The sequence below is a fragment of the Lactuca saligna genome, chromosome 3 (assembly GCF_052625555.1).
Source record: "Lactuca saligna cultivar CGN05327 chromosome 3, ASM5262555v1, whole genome shotgun sequence".
Lineage (NCBI taxonomy): Eukaryota > Viridiplantae > Streptophyta > Magnoliopsida > Asterales > Asteraceae > Lactuca > Lactuca saligna.
The window spans coordinates 112,616,754-112,633,388 of record NC_136419.1 but is presented as its reverse complement, the minus strand read 5'-3'; the positions used below and the strand labels follow the sequence as shown (position 1 = coordinate 112,633,388).

General features: G+C 36.5%; 3 protein-coding genes across 6 annotated transcripts; 1 reads left to right on the top strand and 2 right to left on the bottom strand.

Moving 5' to 3' along the window:
- Nucleotides 1–1,613: 1,613 nt before the first annotated feature.
- Nucleotides 1,614–2,279, bottom strand: LOC145035878 (uncharacterized). Its single transcript, XM_078984382.1, has one exon. The coding sequence runs from the start codon at nucleotides 2,277–2,279 to the stop codon at nucleotides 1,614–1,616; it is 666 nt and encodes a 221-aa protein (XP_078840508.1).
- A 4,156-nt stretch (nucleotides 2,280–6,435) lies between these two features.
- On the top strand, nucleotides 6,436–11,301 carry RIK (RS2-interacting KH protein). Of its 4 annotated transcripts, none has more exons than XM_078985716.1 (12): nucleotides 6,439–6,607; nucleotides 6,823–7,060; nucleotides 7,126–7,224; nucleotides 7,379–7,413; nucleotides 7,488–7,563; nucleotides 7,669–7,764; nucleotides 7,846–7,932; nucleotides 8,230–8,323; nucleotides 8,421–8,535; nucleotides 9,569–9,953; nucleotides 10,757–10,946; nucleotides 11,024–11,301. In XM_078985716.1, the coding sequence occupies exons 1-12, from the start codon at nucleotides 6,531–6,533 to the stop codon at nucleotides 11,134–11,136; spliced, it is 1,605 nt and encodes a 534-aa protein (XP_078841842.1). In that variant the 5' UTR covers nucleotides 6,439–6,530; the 3' UTR covers nucleotides 11,137–11,301. The 4 variants fall into 4 exon arrangements, with proteins under 4 accessions (XP_078841843.1, XP_078841844.1, XP_078841842.1 ...); XM_078985715.1 differs by having other exon boundaries at nucleotides 8,230–8,326; XM_078985717.1 differs by lacking the exon at nucleotides 11,024–11,301 and having other exon boundaries at nucleotides 6,436–6,607; nucleotides 8,230–8,326; nucleotides 10,542–10,811.
- A 411-nt stretch (nucleotides 11,302–11,712) lies between these two features.
- Nucleotides 11,713–13,618, bottom strand: LOC145037132 (glycine-rich RNA-binding protein 4, mitochondrial-like). Its single transcript, XM_078985714.1, has 5 exons — nucleotides 13,502–13,618; nucleotides 12,939–13,086; nucleotides 12,783–12,851; nucleotides 12,584–12,690; nucleotides 11,713–12,308 (listed from the first exon to the last, which is right to left on the bottom strand). The coding sequence occupies exons 2-5, from the start codon at nucleotides 13,072–13,074 to the stop codon at nucleotides 11,940–11,942; spliced, it is 681 nt and encodes a 226-aa protein (XP_078841840.1). The 5' UTR covers nucleotides 13,075–13,086; nucleotides 13,502–13,618; the 3' UTR covers nucleotides 11,713–11,939.
- Nucleotides 13,619–16,635: the final 3,017 nt, after the last annotated feature.

Here is a 16,635-nt window from a genome sequence, read left to right as displayed (position 1 = left end):
AATAGCCTCAGAATGATTGTTTTGGCCTTATTTCCTGTTCCTTGTTTGGTTATGGTCCTAGGGTAGAATATTTTATTCGAAATTCTATTTGATCCTTTTCTGTGTATAATTTGCATGCATAAAGGAAACCGGTTATGATTGGTATGGGTAGAGCAAATCTTAGGACAGCCTAGGATTTGAGAGGTGCGGTAGTCTGTGGAATGTGATTTATTTGGAACGAATTAAAGTTGTTAGGTAGAGCATTGGGAAAGGTACATGTAGGTGTGGAAGGTAGTATTGGGCCCGTACTACTAAAAGCATAGGACCTATACCCGAACTAATGTTAGATCTGACGACTCCAAGGAGTACCAGCGTGGGAAGATCCCATGTATAAGTATCATGATTGTTATGATTTATGACATTTTGAGCTCAACATGGTGGTGACATGATTTGGAGCAAGAGGATCAGGATCGGGATCTGGATCCGAGGCTGGATCAGGCGACACGACCAATGTCATCGATGAGAGGTTGCGCGAGCTTATTACAGTCGAGGTTACTAGGGGCATCCTTGACGCTACCCTAGTCATCTTTAGGACGGTCAAGGAGGGTATGGTGGAAATTATGGAGGAGAGGCTCAGGGCATTCAGAGCCGAGATTGTTGTAGGCTAGGTTGGGGCCCAAACTCCCTCATTTTGGGAGTTCAAGGTATGCGGGGTGCTGGAGTTTTTCGGGGTTTGGGACCCCATTGTTAGCCGATATTGGGTGGCAGATATCGAGAACGCCCAACCCACGAGTTCTTGTCTGGATGCGGAAAATGGGATTTTCTTCTTGCATGCTGAGAGACAAAGTCTGAGATATGTCGGGCGAGGTTACTAGCCAGGTGGAAGCAGCCAGTGTGGCTGGGATAACATTGGTTGAGTTTGTTCGGTGATTTGATTTGGATTTTGCACCAACCACTGATGTGCAGAGGATGGTAAGGGAGTTCTAGGAACTCCAGTAGACCACCAAGATTGTGGTGGAAATCACCTCCAAGTTTCGTGAGCAAGCATTGTTGATCCCACGGAATGCTACCGATGAGGATATGCGGAGGACAAGATATCATTCCATGCTGAGGGATGATATCCAAGAGTTTGTGAGCTTTACAGGGTGCAAAACCCTGAATGAGATGGTGGAGAAGGCCCGGGAACGGGAAATGGAGTTAGACTTCCACACCAAGCGGAAGCCAGAGCAGACACAGGCAGTGGTGGGTCAGGCTAAGAAGCCTAAGACTTCAGACACTTCCAGCAGGGCTGGGGCCGATGTTCCAGGTGCGGTAAATCACACAGTGGAGCATATCAGACAACAAAGATATCAAGATGTTACTCTTGTGGTCAGCAGGGCCATTTGAGTAGGTGCGGTAAATCACACAGTGGGGCTTATTGGTTTTGTAATTGCTAAAATACTTTCAACATCTTCCCAGAGCTCTTCACTTCTTATGGTGTCAACAATTGTGGCTCCAGTAACTCTAGTGTTTTCATTTACATTTTTTACCTAATCTCTCCAAGAATTTAAGGCAATGATTGTAGCAAGAGCCTCTATAAAATCCATTAAACTTTTCAATAAAATGTAATGGGACGCAAATCTTGTCTTGGCCACTCATAACAATTCTAACTGTGAGTTGTCTCTAAAAATGGTCAAAGCTTGATTGTGGTTTAGGAAATAGTTAACAATCACTTTTCCTCTCCTATATGTGTTGAACAACCAATAAAACTCTTTGGCAAGGTCTTTAAAAATCAAGTTTAATGTATGAACACAACAAGGAGACCAGAAAATGTGCTTGTGTACCTTTTCAATTTCCCTTCCAGCAGCTTTGCAATTCGCTACATTATCTGTAACAACTTGAAGGGCATTGTTTGGTCCTACTTTTTCAATAGCACTAAGCAAGTATTCTGCTATCGCCACACCTATTTTTTCCAGACCAGAGAAATCCTCTGCATACATGAACATTGCCCCACGACTGTTCACTGCAAGAACATTAATAAGAGGTTTGTGTTTCATATTTGTCCACCCATCGGATACAATGGAAATACCTTGGGAATACCATGTGTCCTTGATTGGAGTTAAATCTTTTTCAACATCTCTGCGGCATTCATCAAGCAAAACAGTCCTTGCTTTTTCACTTGATGGTGGTTTGTAACCAGAGGGTGCTTTGTTGATTGCTCTAACCATCTCAAGAAATTGCGAATTTCCTAAAATATTGAAAGGAATGCCATTAGCACATAATCCTCTCATAATCTTCAGGTCCACCATGTTTCTTTCCATTTTGCCAAATGATTCTTCAATGAGTTTCTTAGGCAGTGTTAGTTTTTTGTCTGCAGATCTACATGGCCTCTTCTGTCTACGCCGCGCAGACCACGCGCAGACATTATCCTTTGCAGACTGTTTGTTTTTTGAAGACTGTTGACCTAAAAATGTCTGCGCGCTCTCTTCTTGACGCAAATGTGGACCAGAGTCTTCTAACATCTTCTAGCCTAAAAAATATATATATCTTAATTTTTTTAAAGTTTTATTTTTTAATTTATAATTTTTCTAACTTTATTAATGATAAACAATTTGAAAATATTTTTACAAAACTTAAAAAAAAGCGTTCGACGATACAAACATGATATTTTTGACACATTTATAAATAAAGATTTATTACAATAATAGTCGTTGAAGTTGTTTATATAAATATGAAAAAAAAATCATAATATATTCTTTTTTTTTTTTTGCCAAATTTTATAAAACATTATTTAATACAATATCGTCAATTTCTCGAGAAAATATTTATGGTATGTTTTTAATGAATTTAATTGAAAAAATCGAAGTTTATTTCCATCCATTTATGTATCAAATTCTTTGATCACTAATTATAATGTTTAGTTATAACTTTGCAACCAAAGTTGTTGGTTTTTATCAAATGTATACGTTAATTCACACAATTTTTTATTTTATTTTTTGTACAATAGTACATAAAAGTTGACCTCGATTCGTTAATTATTTATAACAAAGTCATAAAAATATTAAAAAGTCACTTTGAAGTTTCAAAAAATCAGTTTATTTAGATTTCAGTTTATTTTAGTAGCCCACAAATGTTAAAAAACAAACAGTCTTTTTTTTTTGGTCCACCTCTTCTACTGCAGAGGTCTACATATGTGGTCCGCAGACTGCAGACATTTTGTCTAAGAAAAAACAAACAACACCTTTGACAAAGAAGAAGATGCAGTCTTGTTACTGAATACATAACTTTTCAAAGCACGAGAAACACCTACCTTTTCAGCAACTTTCAATTTATTCATCAACCTTTGATACTTCTCCCGATCTTTTAATATTGCACTGCACCTTTTAATCTGTGCTTTTTTCCCATCAGTAGCACCAAAAAAGTGAACATAAATTCTGGTGTAAGAACTTGTAAACTTTTGCTTGCAATGCTCAGATTCCCAAACCTTTGAACCCCTTGCATTTTTGCTATCTGCAGATTTAGTTATGGTGACTTCTTGCATAAGTGGTTTGTCATCATTCATTTCTTTGTTATGAACTTCATTTTATCCTCTACAAATGTGTCTTCTTCGATGCTATCTTCATTCTCAGACAACACAATGTGGTCTGTTGTAGCATGTGCATTGTTTTGAGCAGAAGTAGACCCCCTTTTACCAAAAGCCATTATTACAATAATAGAGTATTATGTTACTGTAAAGAGAGAATGAAGAAAATTGTGTATTGGTGTTATTGTGAAAGAGAAGAGTGAATTGTGAAGTTTATCGTGGGTGTAATGTTGTATATATAAGTATAGGAATTCACACTATTATGATTTATGAAATCAATTAAATCAATGTGAAATCATATAATTGATCCACCGATATCAATTAAATCAATTACAGAATGTGAGAATAGCTACTTAAATAAAAAAAACATAATCAATTGAAAATCCATCGTATCACATAAATAGAAAAAATCGGGATGTCAATTATACCAGTTGGAGACCCAATTGATTTCCTTCTCGTACCAACGATCGATCCCAATACACCAATTCGCGCTCCCAATTTCATCAATTCGTGTTCCATCGACGATTAATTCGCGATCATATTGAAGCAGATACTGTAACACCGTAAATTTTCAAACCAAAATTTTCAATTCAAAATTTACAAACATCAGATATAATAACTTTCAAAATCTGAAGTGTCGATTTCAATCGAGTCGCCGCCTTCCCCACAATCCTGATAAGAACCTGAAACACATAACATATAACACGGTAAGCACGAAGCTTAGTGAGTTCCTCAAAATACCACATACACATACTAGCCACTCGAGGCTATAACTCTGTAGGACCCTCCGGTCCAATGTGTCTCAGCAGGACCCTCCAGTCCCATAGCTCGTTGGACCCTCTAGTCTGGTCTAGCTTGTTGGACCCTCCAGTTCGGTCTGGTTGAGGACCCTCTGGCCTCATAAATCGTTGGACCCTCTGGTCTGGTCTGTAGAACTCTGCATGGCATAAGTCACAAAGAAATATTGCACAACATAAAACATAAGGCAGGATAACATAATACTCAATGTAAATACATAAGACCTTCCGGTCACACATAAATACCACTCAAGGTAAAGTATAGTGAGAAGACTCACATCGGATGAAGAATGGCTCCTATAACTGCTGTCACTGCACACCAGCCTCTAACATTGTGCCAAACCTACAGTTAACTCAATTAGGATATAAGACCATACCTTTACTCATCAGGTTTGAAAAAGGGTCCACCAACTCGGTCCACAAATAACCCAAACCCATTGGGCCCAACGAAGCCCAAAACTAAGTGGGCCCACCCAAGGCCCAACTCGTAACTCAAGTCAAGAAGGCAAACCCAACACAAGGGCCCACTAATAGCCCAATCTTCCCAATTGGGCCCAACCTTAAATGGACCTAACCCTCAAGCCCAATAATCCTTTACTAAATCCCAGGAGGGTGAAAAGACCATTTTGCCCCTTAATATTCACATTTGCTCGAAACACTAAAAAGTCACTGAAAGTCAGCACTTGCCACGTACACTGGGCGTACGTCTTTCTACGTTGGGCGTACGCTTAGCCATGCACGCAACGGGGCGACTCGGTGCTACGTTGAGTGTAGCTGGGAGTACATTCGGCGTACGTCCCAGACTTGCTTATCCCACTCAAGTGGTCTTAACCCGTTAAGACAAAGGTTACCATCTCAGATCTCGATCAAATGAAGTCTCTTATAACATAAAGTTGGTGACTTTAAGCTCTATCAAGGCTGAACAAGTCAAGATCTCATAAACTCTCACTTTTTCCATCATAAAATCCACATATCTCATATATTGGGAGATCTTGACCACCAAGACTCCATTTTTATGAACTTATACCATCTAAAGACATCAAAGGGGATAAGTACAAGGTTCTTGGGTTGACCAACTCAAAAAGCTTCAAGCTTTGGGGACATAAACCCTAAAATGGACCATTAAATGAACCATGCAAAAGAAGAGAAAACTTTTGAGCTTGATACCTCTGAATGATGCTCCATCCTCCAGTAAACTCAGATCCAAGAGCTCGAATGACAACTCTTCTTCCTTCAAAGTTCTTTCTTCTCAAAAGAATCCCCCAAGATCACTTTATAAACCTCCAATGCTCACATAAGCCAAGAAACAAGATTTAGGGTTTTGTAGGAAGTAAGATGCTAAAATGGTGGATGAACATGAGGGCATATTGTTCCTTAAATAGGGATACTCCAAGACATTAGGGTTTTCTTCCAGGACCTAGTACGTTGGGCGTACTACGTGGCCTTCGCGTTTCTTCCACGCATATGAGTATGCCGAGCGTATACATAATTACGCCCTACATACTCGATTGCCACACATCTCAAAATAAAGACTTAACTTGCCAAATCTTCAAACTTTCATTGCTTCCTCGACATAACCCCGATTCCCATGAACCTCTTACCCTCGGATAGGTGACGAGATGCCCTAAGCTCCTAGCAGCTCGTCACAACCCTGAGAATCCATCATGCCCAGATGTAGCCCATGAACCCTAATCATGGATGATTAGAAACAAAGATGTTACAAATATGAAATCAGGATCGACCAATATGACGATCCAGGTCGCGATCCAATTGCGTTCGGTACGAAAGTGTACCACGAACCGGAACGCACGACCCAAAACGAAAATCAAAGGCAATTTGACGTTCCTGGTAACTATGGAGGAACAGACGAATGCCACAACGACGAAATCCTACCGGCTCCAAACCACTTGGTATTTGAGCCGACTCCAAACTTGTTCCTATTCATAATCCGCAACAGCTTTTAAAATGTATAATAATCACCTTAAAAAAGACACTTATCATCAACTTATCTTCTGTTGCTTTTGGGGTTCCTAGTGTACGTTCTAAAAATATGGGGAGGATTTGTGTAAATTTAACGGAAAGACATTAATCTAACCGTAAAAGCCAATGGGTACCCAGTGTTCAGAATCTCTTCGTATCGGAGTCTGTGAAACCCCAAAAGATAAAGCAAACCTCAATCAAGCCACGACAGCATGACAGAAGACGATTGCGCTAGGGTTTCGATGCCTGACTCCACGCCTGCGTCCGATTCATCCAACACGAAGCAAAGGTGTCAGATTTCCTACATTATAAACCCTAGTTTTATGCATTCTTAATCGTCTAATTTCTCAAAATTTTCCATCAAAAGCTTGTTTTCTTATCTTACTAATAGAATTACATCTAATTCCGATTGTTTATGCTCGTCATTTATCCTAATTGGTAAATTTGTGATAGCGATTTAGGGTTTACATCATGTTTATGGTTTTGCAAATTACTTTTTTTCAGGAAAAAGAGGAAATGGGATCAGCCAGCTGAGTCCTTGGTGACAGCCGGAGTAGCAGTCCCTGGAGTCCTTCCTTTGCTCAACATGGGATCATTTGTTGGGATCACACATCCTGGTGTTCCTCCAGCTTCTGGCGCTTCTTTGATAAATCCTCTTACTTCTAGTTATGGACATTTACAGCAGCTTTTTCCAGCACCCTCAATGCAGCAGCATGCTACTGCATTGGCCCAAAAGATTCAAGTAAGATACCATGGAGACATTTGATTTTTGTTCTTTTTGTCATTAACTGCACATCCTTCTTGTAGCCAAAGATTCAAGAGGAGTTAATAGCTAGAGAAATTGTCATAAATGATGCAGAGTCTTCCATACGTTACAAGCTTACAAAACGCCAAACGCAAGAAGAGGTGAATTAAACTCCACATTCTTCTATCTCTTTAGTTATTAATGTCCAAGAAAGCAGCTGAGATACACATAAGACATGTTGTTTTTTGGGGTAGAAGTGAATTTTAAAGTTTGTTGCTTAACATTAATAGGGTGTTGGTGTTCTAACTTTTGCAGATTCAGAAATGCACTGGTGCCATAGTGATAACTAGGCAAGTAGCTCACCTCAGATCTCATGCCTTTTTCCTTATTGTTGCTTTATAAAGATACTGAAGGAATTCTGTAGGGGTAAATATCGTCCTCCAAACGCACCTTCTGATGGTGAAAAACCATTATATCTTCATGTTTCAGCTGGCACCCATGTAAGTTTCTTTGTGCTTTCTGTATCAAAGAATTCATACATTTAACCTATGATGATAACTCTGATGAAAACATGTAAAAAATACTTATTTTCTTTTCTGCTGTAGTTGGAAACAACAGCAGACAGGATAAAAGCAGTTGATCAAGCAGCTGCCATGATAGAGGAAATCATGAAGCAAGGTGTTTTAACCAATGGATTGAAGGTGAAAAATGTGAAATGCCAATTAATCAAATTTTGAAATTTTCCCAAATTATAACATTCGGAAACTTTTAATTTTGATCAGGTGGTTCACCCTTTTAGCACATGTGTGTTCTTGGGCTTTGAACCAGATCCATCTTTGAACATTATTGCCCGTATTCGTGGACCAAATGTGAGCTTCTCTCTCTCTCTCTCTCTCTCTCTCTCTCTCTCTCTCTCTCACACACACACACACACACACACACACAGTATAGGATTAATATCAAGGAATGAGAACCAAGTATCCATTTTTTTCTACTCTAGATCAATAAACTTGTAATCCATTTTTTTGAATGTGTTGAGTGTAATTTAATAATGTTAGCATTACTGATGAAGATGAAAGATTCTAATTTCTAAGCTTTCCCTAACATCTCCATACGATTGGGGGAGTTCTTTTTGTGTTGCTTGTGGTTGGGTTTTGAAAATGCAGGATCAGTATGTAAATCACATTATGAATGAAACAGGATCAACAGTTTTACTAAAAGGGCGTGGTTCAGGAAACCCTGGAATTTCTAATTCCGAAGGTAGTAGTATATTATGTAACTCTATATATGTTGATTGTGTAATATCTTTTTGTGTTTCTACTTTTTAAATTGTAAATTTCGTATTTTTTGCTTGCAGAACAACAATCACTACATCTTTTTTTGTCAAGTAGTAATCCAAAAAGCCTTGAACATGCAAAGCTTCTGGCTGAGAATCTTCTGGATACAATATGTGCAGAATGTGGTGCCTCTAGGTAACATTCCATCATGTATTCATGTATTTGGATTTTGGTGGAATTGGAATTCGTGATTCCATTCCGTGGTGTGTTTGGTTGCCAAATGGAAGGACTTTAGTTTAGTTGGAATCTTGGATTCCATAGTTGATGGATTCTTCCATTCCTAAGGGAGGGTGGAAGGAGTTTAATTTCATTCTTCTTTTTTGTCAAAAGACCAAAATACCCTCATGTATAATGACATAAAAGCCCTTAAGTTTGGTAGAAATGTTCAGTTTTACCTTTTTGCATATTTCTGGTTCATTAAAGCCGGAGGTTTGAATTTTATTTAATTTTATTTTTTAATTTTGATTTTAATTTTTTGAATTTTACCCTTTTTGAAGGTTTACCCGGTAAAACCAAACATGTCTGCCTAACTTAAGGGATTTAATGAGCCAGAATTACTCAAAAGGGTAAAATTGGAAAAAAATTGCAAACTTGCGGCTTTTAATGAACCAAACATTTCTGCCAAACCTAAGGGCTTTAATGAACTAGAAATACGCAAAAGGGTAAAATTGGAATTTTTTTTTGCAAACTTCCGGCTTTAATGAACCAGAATTATTCAAAAAGGTAAAATTGGAAGAAAAAAAATTGCGAATTTCTGGCTTTAATGAACCAGAAATACTTAAAAGGATAAAACTGAACGTTTCTGCCAAACTTAAGGGCTTTAATGAACCAGAAATACGCAATAGGGTAAAATTGGAAAAAAAAAAAAAAAAAAAGGTGCAGACTTCCGGCTTTAATGGATATCAAAAGGGTAAAATTGGGAAAAAAAAAGTTGCAAACTTCCAGCTTTAATGAACCAGAAATACGCAAAAGGATAAAACCAAACATTTCTGCCAAACTTAAGGCCAATTATGGCATTAGGCCTTTTCACAATTCATAGGATTCTTCTCTTTTTACTAAAAGACCAAAATACCCTTGTGTTATATATATATATATATATATATATATATATATATATATATACACACAAAAAGGAGTTATTTCTGATCACACCATTTTGCTTTCGTAGGGTATCATCATGTAAGGTTTATGGTGCTGTTCCACCACCTCCGCCATTGTTGACCAGAGTCCAGAGTGAGTTAGAATCAGCTTCTTCTGTTACTACTACCCCTGAGGGCAAAACAGTCATTTCACATATAACTCCTCCTCCACCACCTCCTCCTGGTACGAGCTACAATGGGTATGGTGGGATATACCCACAAGCTACCCCTTTGCAACAAGTTGCCTTAGCCCTTAAGCAATCTACATCTCCCATTATATCTGGAAATGCAAATTTAGAGATGGAAAAAGAAAAACGATCCCCTCACACTCACACTCACACTCACAAACGCAAGTTTCAAGAACTGCCCGTCACTGCTCTCGGGCAGCCCGGGCAGCAGCTCAAAACACACCAGGTATCTCTGCCCTGTGCTCTAGTGACTAGTCTCAACCCTTAATTATCTTTATTGGTGATTATTATTTGGTGTCTAAAGCAAAAAAGAAAAATAATTTAAAAGAAAAAAAAAACACCGAAAGAGTCGATTGGCACATGGCAGGTTTTTGTTTTTTCTATTTAATAAAGTTTTTATCCATATAAAAATTAGAGTTCATTTTTATTTATAAAAAAAAATACACCCAATTTGTGATTTTTTTTTCCACTATAGACCACCATTAACATATTTTCATATAATTCGTAATTTTAGTTTTTATTTTTTGGGTTGCGCTTATATCTAAAAATATATACTTTCGTTTGTTTTGCAATGAAATATTTTGTAGTTTTTTATGATCTTAGTTAGAATAAAACTTAATTTACAAATAATATAATTTTTTTTATCCGACTCTTAAAAAGAATTAGATAATGATAAAACAGAAACACGTTACTTAAAAGTCAGATAATCACTTTTTAAAAAAGAAAAAAGGATAATTTCTTTGATTAATTAATTAGTTAATTAATTCTTTACATTATATTTTGGTGTTCTGACTTTTATTACTTAATATTACAGGTATTTTCTCTGACCTTACAGCTGATACTGGACCTGTCTGTTGGACATTTGTATTTTCACAGGGTTTTTAACGCAAGCTGGTGCTGATGTGGTGCTTTTTGACTGGGACCCGGACCCACTCTGCAGTCATTCCAAGTTTAATTACTTTCGAGGGCTAATTTCGTCTTTTTTTGACTTTTGACTTTTATATATTGTGTGGTTATAATTTGTTTCAGGCATCGGGAATCTTGAAGCAAAGTAAAGTGAAATCTGAGAGTAGGACAAGGATGGAAATGGAATCATCTATTCCGGTTCTGGTGACCAATGGAATGATGCCACCTCCTCCACGACCCCCAAAATTTAATTCAACAGCAAAGGTGGTCGAGGGCAATATCGTAAAAACGCCAGAAACCAAATCCGTACCTGGTAAGTTTACAAACTCAATAATTGATGTGTACTTTGAATATATTTTTTTCTTATGTTATTTTTTTTATTATTTTTAGAAACTTTAATCAGTCTTATGGAATATGGAGATGAAGAAGATGATGACATTGAGGAAACTAATGAAGAATCTCTAACAAATAATTCAAAATCAAAACCTTTTTGGGCAGTGTGAAAACAGGTTAAATGACCATTTTATCCATGGTTTAAATTTGTTGTTTTTCAAGGTAAGTTGCATGTAGAAGGAAAATATAGTTATGGTCGATGTATACTTTCAAATACAATGTAAAAGGGTGATTTCTGATTAATTAAGTTATTACTTGGATATAAGTTTATAACATAGACTTCTAACATAATTGGATTTTAATTTTTAATATATCATATTCCATTTTCGGATAACATCATTCATCCAAGATAGGATATAAGTTCTTGATACTTTAATTCCTTCAAACTCCAGCAGTTCGATAGATTTCATTAGAACTACTCTGTGAACTTGTCGATGTTGTTAGGAATTGGAAGTATTAAAAATATCAAATACAATTTTTGGATGGGATTGTGATAATTTTTTGTCAAGAAAATTTCGACTAATAATTTTTTACATATTATGATCATAAATGGGGTTATCAATTTAGAAGATATGATTTGTACATGTAGAAAGTAGCAGTGCTTCATCTTTCAGCTCCCTTATAAATGGGAATAGTCACACATTTGTAAAAAGACTTTAAAAAGTGGTTATCTTTTTTTCCATCCATGTTATTAACTGATTATATTCACTTGATTGAACAAAAACAGAACACTTCAGTTTTCCAATCAAAACAATGAAAACATCAACACAAGTCACCAAAAAACATCCCCTGTACTATTTCTCCACCGGAAAACCACCACTACCGCCATAATCACCGCCTTTATTCACCACAGGGGTATAATAGTCCAACAGTTTCTAACCACTAGTAGAGTCATATTCACATCTTCACATCTTCACTTATTAGAAGTATTTGCATAATCATCATCATTCTCCTCTACATCATCCTCACCAAAATGGTTCAGACTCTCATCACCACCACCTTCATTGCCGCCAGGTGACACTCCCGCATCACCGCCACCACCACCTAAAACCCCACTGAAAAGATCATTCCTGCCACCAGCATTTTGATTCCCACCGCCATACCCACCTATATTACTGCCGCCACCACCATATCCACCACCCCTATAACCACCCGCTCCTCCATATCCGCCACCACCACCAGCTCCATATCCACCGCCACCAGGGCCGCCATAACCGCCACCAAATGATGGGCGGGGCCTCTCTTGGGCGACACTCACTCTAATCCTTCGACCATCAAGTTCCTAAAACTCATTGCCAACAAAAAGACCTTCAGCCTAATTTACAGATTTGGTCCCTGTAACTTGCAATTTTTTGGTCTATGTCCAAAAAATAACCTTTTTTATATAAAACCTCAAAAAAAAACCAAAACTGTTAAAATGTTTCAATTTTTGACAAAAGCATAATAGAACCATGAAATTGGGACCAAAATTGAAAAGAAAATTCTTTTTTTGATGGAAAGTTAAAAAATGGAAACTACAAGGACCAAAATTTTATAAAACTTAAAGATGCACAATACCTTTCCATCCATATCCTGAAGAGCAGAATTAGCTGCATCAGCTGATGTATAACTAACAAATCCAAACCCTCGAGATCTACCAGAATCACGATCAGTGATAACTCTAACTGCAAAAATCAAAACCCTAATGATATCAGTAAAATCTATTTATAGCATTAAAATTCTGATCTTGATAGATTTTATAATTTATATTTTATACCATCTATCACTTCTCCATATTGCTGAAAAGCTTCTTTTAATCCCATTTCATCAGTTGCATAAGCAAGACCTGCATAGGATAATATACAAATTTGTTATTCTGGACACTGATTTGGGAAACATGTATAGATGAGATGAAAAAAACATGATGTTAAACCTCCGATGAAGAGTTTAGCAGATGACATGCTTCTGATTGACTGGAAAAGTGGTGAATTTGAAGAAGATAATCCCATATTGACATGATTGCTTCCTGATTGTTTAAGCAGATTGCCGAATCTACTAAGAAAAGCCATTTTCAGAGGAACCTGATAACAATGGAGAAATCGAAAAAAAAATTAACATATTTGGAACAAATAATGATTTTAAGCCTCTACATCTTCCTTGAAGAGCAGGATCATAGAACAGAGGCAATAAATACAAAGTACGACTGAAACCCTATCATTTCTGCAACTAAATCACATCACGGATGCTCTTTTACTAAACCCTAGAGTCGATACTCCACTCATGTATCGATTCACGAGAAGCAGAGCAAAGAAATATTGGAGTGAAATTCATTCCACACGCGGATTAAGCGAGAGGGGATTTAACACTAGTAAAAAAAAAAAAATCTTTGTTGACCCAAAACCCTAATCGAAACAAGATTTATGAAATACAGATGGAATCAATAATGTAAGACCACATAGTCGATTTATGACTGATGAAAGAGGAATTAAAACTTACGATAATTAGGGTTTACAGTGACGACGAACGTTACCACCGGTGGCGCTGTTGCCACTTCGTGCTTTCACCGCAAGTAAATATACGGAGAGGGATGTTTGCACGTGAAATGCACATCCTACGTCCATTTCTTTTAGAAAGAAGACATTTATTTTTGGGAAATTGTTATAAAAGATATTTTTAATAAAAATAATTAAGGCCATAAATGAATTAAACGTTCAAAGAATTGTTCATGAACTGTTCCGCGGGAAGTTCATTTATTTAATAAATGAACGAACATGAATATAAATTCGCGTTCGTTTAGTTAAACGAACGAACATGAACAATGATTTCGTTCGTTTAATTATGTTTGTTAATGTTCGTTTACGTTTGTTCATATAAGTTTTTTTTTTATCTTCGTATATGTTTAATTGTGTTTCATTATATTACTATATTTTATGTTCATATATGTTTGTTTATCTTTGTTCGTTTATGTTCGTTTAGCATGTTCACGAACATAAACGAATGAGCATGAACAATATAATTTGTCAAACAAACGAACATAAATAAGAAAACCCGTTCGTTTAACCATTCGTGTTCGTTCATTTGTTTGGTTAACGGCGCAGCTTGTTGCCCATTTGCCTTCGATCGATATGTATTAAACTTTTGGTATTACAAAAAAAAAATGGTTAACTTAAACAAACGAACATGAACAATCCTCGTTCGTGTTCGTTCGGTTCGTTTACAACCCTAAAAATAACCAATGTTTTTAAAATTTGGAAAAATAACCATAAGGATATCCAGAAAAACACTATTCATTTCGGACGCGGTAGGTAGGCCGTGAGATTCGATTTGAGAACATGTGTGCGTATATTTTCGGACTAACATGGTCAATTTCAGACCACCCTAGTCATAACCGTACATATAGCTCTAACAGTCTACATTGCATATCGTATCCCGGACATTCTGGAAAACAAAAGCTAGATTTTCCTTCAATATATAACATGTGTATTCCAACTTTAGAACCAAATTTTGTAATTGTGTTGTTTTATAATTGATTTCAAGATAAGTTTCTCAAACAATGTTTACGAAGAAAGTTCGTCCAACTTGCATGTTTACATGCATAACTTTGGGAGGACAAACCCCCATAGTTCTGCAACATAAAACTGATGTTATTGATCATTTTCAATTTTGTATTGTGGCTATTAGATGTGTAGTAAAATAACTTTATTCCAAATTTTAATTGTTTATTAATATTTTGAATGTTTTTACAATTAGTTGTTTTATTTTGCCATAAAAAATCAACTTCATATATTCATAGGTTGTGTGTTGTTTGTCATATTTATAGGTAATGTCCCTCTAATATGGGAATACCTACAAACAATGTCATAACAGTTACTATTGAAGAAAACAACCAAACCTTGCTTATATCGTTTTGTGTAGGTGTGATAAATATTGCCGACTCTTGTATCTTGTTTCTAATGAGGTTGAAGAAAGGTCTCAGGGATGTTGGGAAGTATCGTTCATAACCAATATAAACAATGTGATAACTTCTTCCCTAGGCCATGTATTCTATGATTCTTATTATGGGTATTGTTGTAAGAGTATGGCATTGGAGACGCGCTCAAGATTTGTTCAAAATAGAACATTTGAAACTTTGCTTTGGCATACATGCAAATTATATACTATGTGTGATTTGGAAGAAACATTTTGTTGGCTACCCCTTTGGCCGCGTTTGATTTGCTTGACAACATCGGTCATGCAAAATGGGCAAGACACTATTTACCTCATATTCGTTGGAATGTACTCAACATTGATATTCCATAATTCATCCAAATATTATTTGTTCATGAATGCGGTTTACTAATAACAACACTCATTGAGGGAACCCGAGAGTACATTTAACAAAAATAATTCCAACATGGTGATATGGGAGTTAAAATATTGTATAAATATTAAAATGTTATTTATTTGCAAAATGACCAAAATCATAATGTTTATTTAGGGGGTTTATTGGCGTACTCACTCTGTATGCTTTCCAAGCTCTAAGGTTTGGGTGTAACCCATTAGAGGCATCATACTTTTGGTGCTTGCTTTCCAAGATCTACAAAGGAAGGGATTGAAGCAATTGTTTACTATAACAATTCAAAGGTATGTAACCCTAAACCTTGCATTTTCGATTACAGTAGGGTTCATATTAGTTTTGTTATTCATTGTATGTTGCCTTCAAAATGTTATGACATATATCCTTATAAGTTTCATGTGCCCTTAAATGTTAAGTAATTTTCCGCATTCACATGTTTTTATACCATTCCCATTCCTTCACCATCCTCTGTTTTTGTTACATTAACTCCGATGATTAAAAAAAAAACCAACACCATTGATATATTCAACACAACACCATCAGCACTACAAGTTGAATTAGATTTGTAAAACAAAAATCATTTGATTTCAAATCCATAAAAAAGAAAACCGATTCCAAAATACAAAAACAATTTCCAAATATTCCAACCCTTTTTGCATTCGTGAGGTCCGACTTCAGTTTTGGTTTCATTAAAAAAGAAATCGAATGTGTGGGGTTGACTTTAGTTCCAATTTTAATAGGAGATTTTGAGCCAGATTGTGGAGATGGTATCGTTGGAGGTGTCCATCTTCAAATTTTACACGTCGAAATTTCATCGAAGGTGAAGATGAAGGTGTTGTCAGTGTCATGTACTTGAGGTGGGTTGTGCGTGTTGTCGGTTGAGAGGAGAAAAGAGACAAATGATGGTTAGATTATTTGCAGGTTTAGGCTAAAAGGGGGAAGATGATCGAAAGGAGGATTGGGCAACGTCTTTCCCCTGAACGCAATCATCGAACAATGTTGTGAAGGTTTTGGTCGTCAGTAGCGGCGATTTCGATAGAATTAGGGAGGTGCACCGGAGAGAGAGAGAGAGAGAGAGAGAGAGAGAGAGAGAGAGAGAGGAAACGAGAGTTGATGTTGGTCCGGTGATTTACGTTTTCTTTTTCATTCTTCACTACAATGATATTATAGAAAGAGTAGGGCCCAGATATGTTTTAAAATTTTCTTTTATAATTTTATTTATTAAGTTGATACAAATAAAAACAACTAAAATAATAGATAAGAGTATATTGATCATTATATGTCGACTAGGTAC

Excerpts from the sequence above, each read along its gene's own strand:
- LOC145035878 (XM_078984382.1), bottom strand. The coding sequence starts at position 2,279 with ATGGAAAGAAACATGGTGGACCTGAAGATTATGAGAGGATTATGTGCT.
- RIK (XM_078985715.1), top strand. The coding sequence starts at position 6,531 with ATGACAGAAGACGATTGCGCTAGGGTTTCGATGCCTGACTCCACGCCT. Across the intron at positions 8,536-9,568 it reads GCAGAATGTGGTGCCTCTAG|GGTATCATCATGTAAGGTTT; the intron begins GTAACATTCCAT and ends TTGCTTTCGTAG. Across the intron at positions 9,954-10,756 it reads AGCAGCTCAAAACACACCAG|GCATCGGGAATCTTGAAGCA; the intron begins GTATCTCTGCCC and ends AATTTGTTTCAG.
- LOC145037132 (XM_078985714.1), bottom strand. The coding sequence starts at position 13,074 with ATGGCTTTTCTTAGTAGATTCGGCAATCTGCTTAAACAATCAGGAAGC. Across the intron at positions 12,852-12,938 it reads TGCTAAACTCTTCATCGGAG|GTCTTGCTTATGCAACTGAT; the intron begins GTTTAACATCAT and ends TATCCTATGCAG. Across the intron at positions 12,309-12,583 it reads TTCAGGATATGGATGGAAAG|GAACTTGATGGTCGAAGGAT; the intron begins GTATTGTGCATC and ends AATGAGTTTTAG.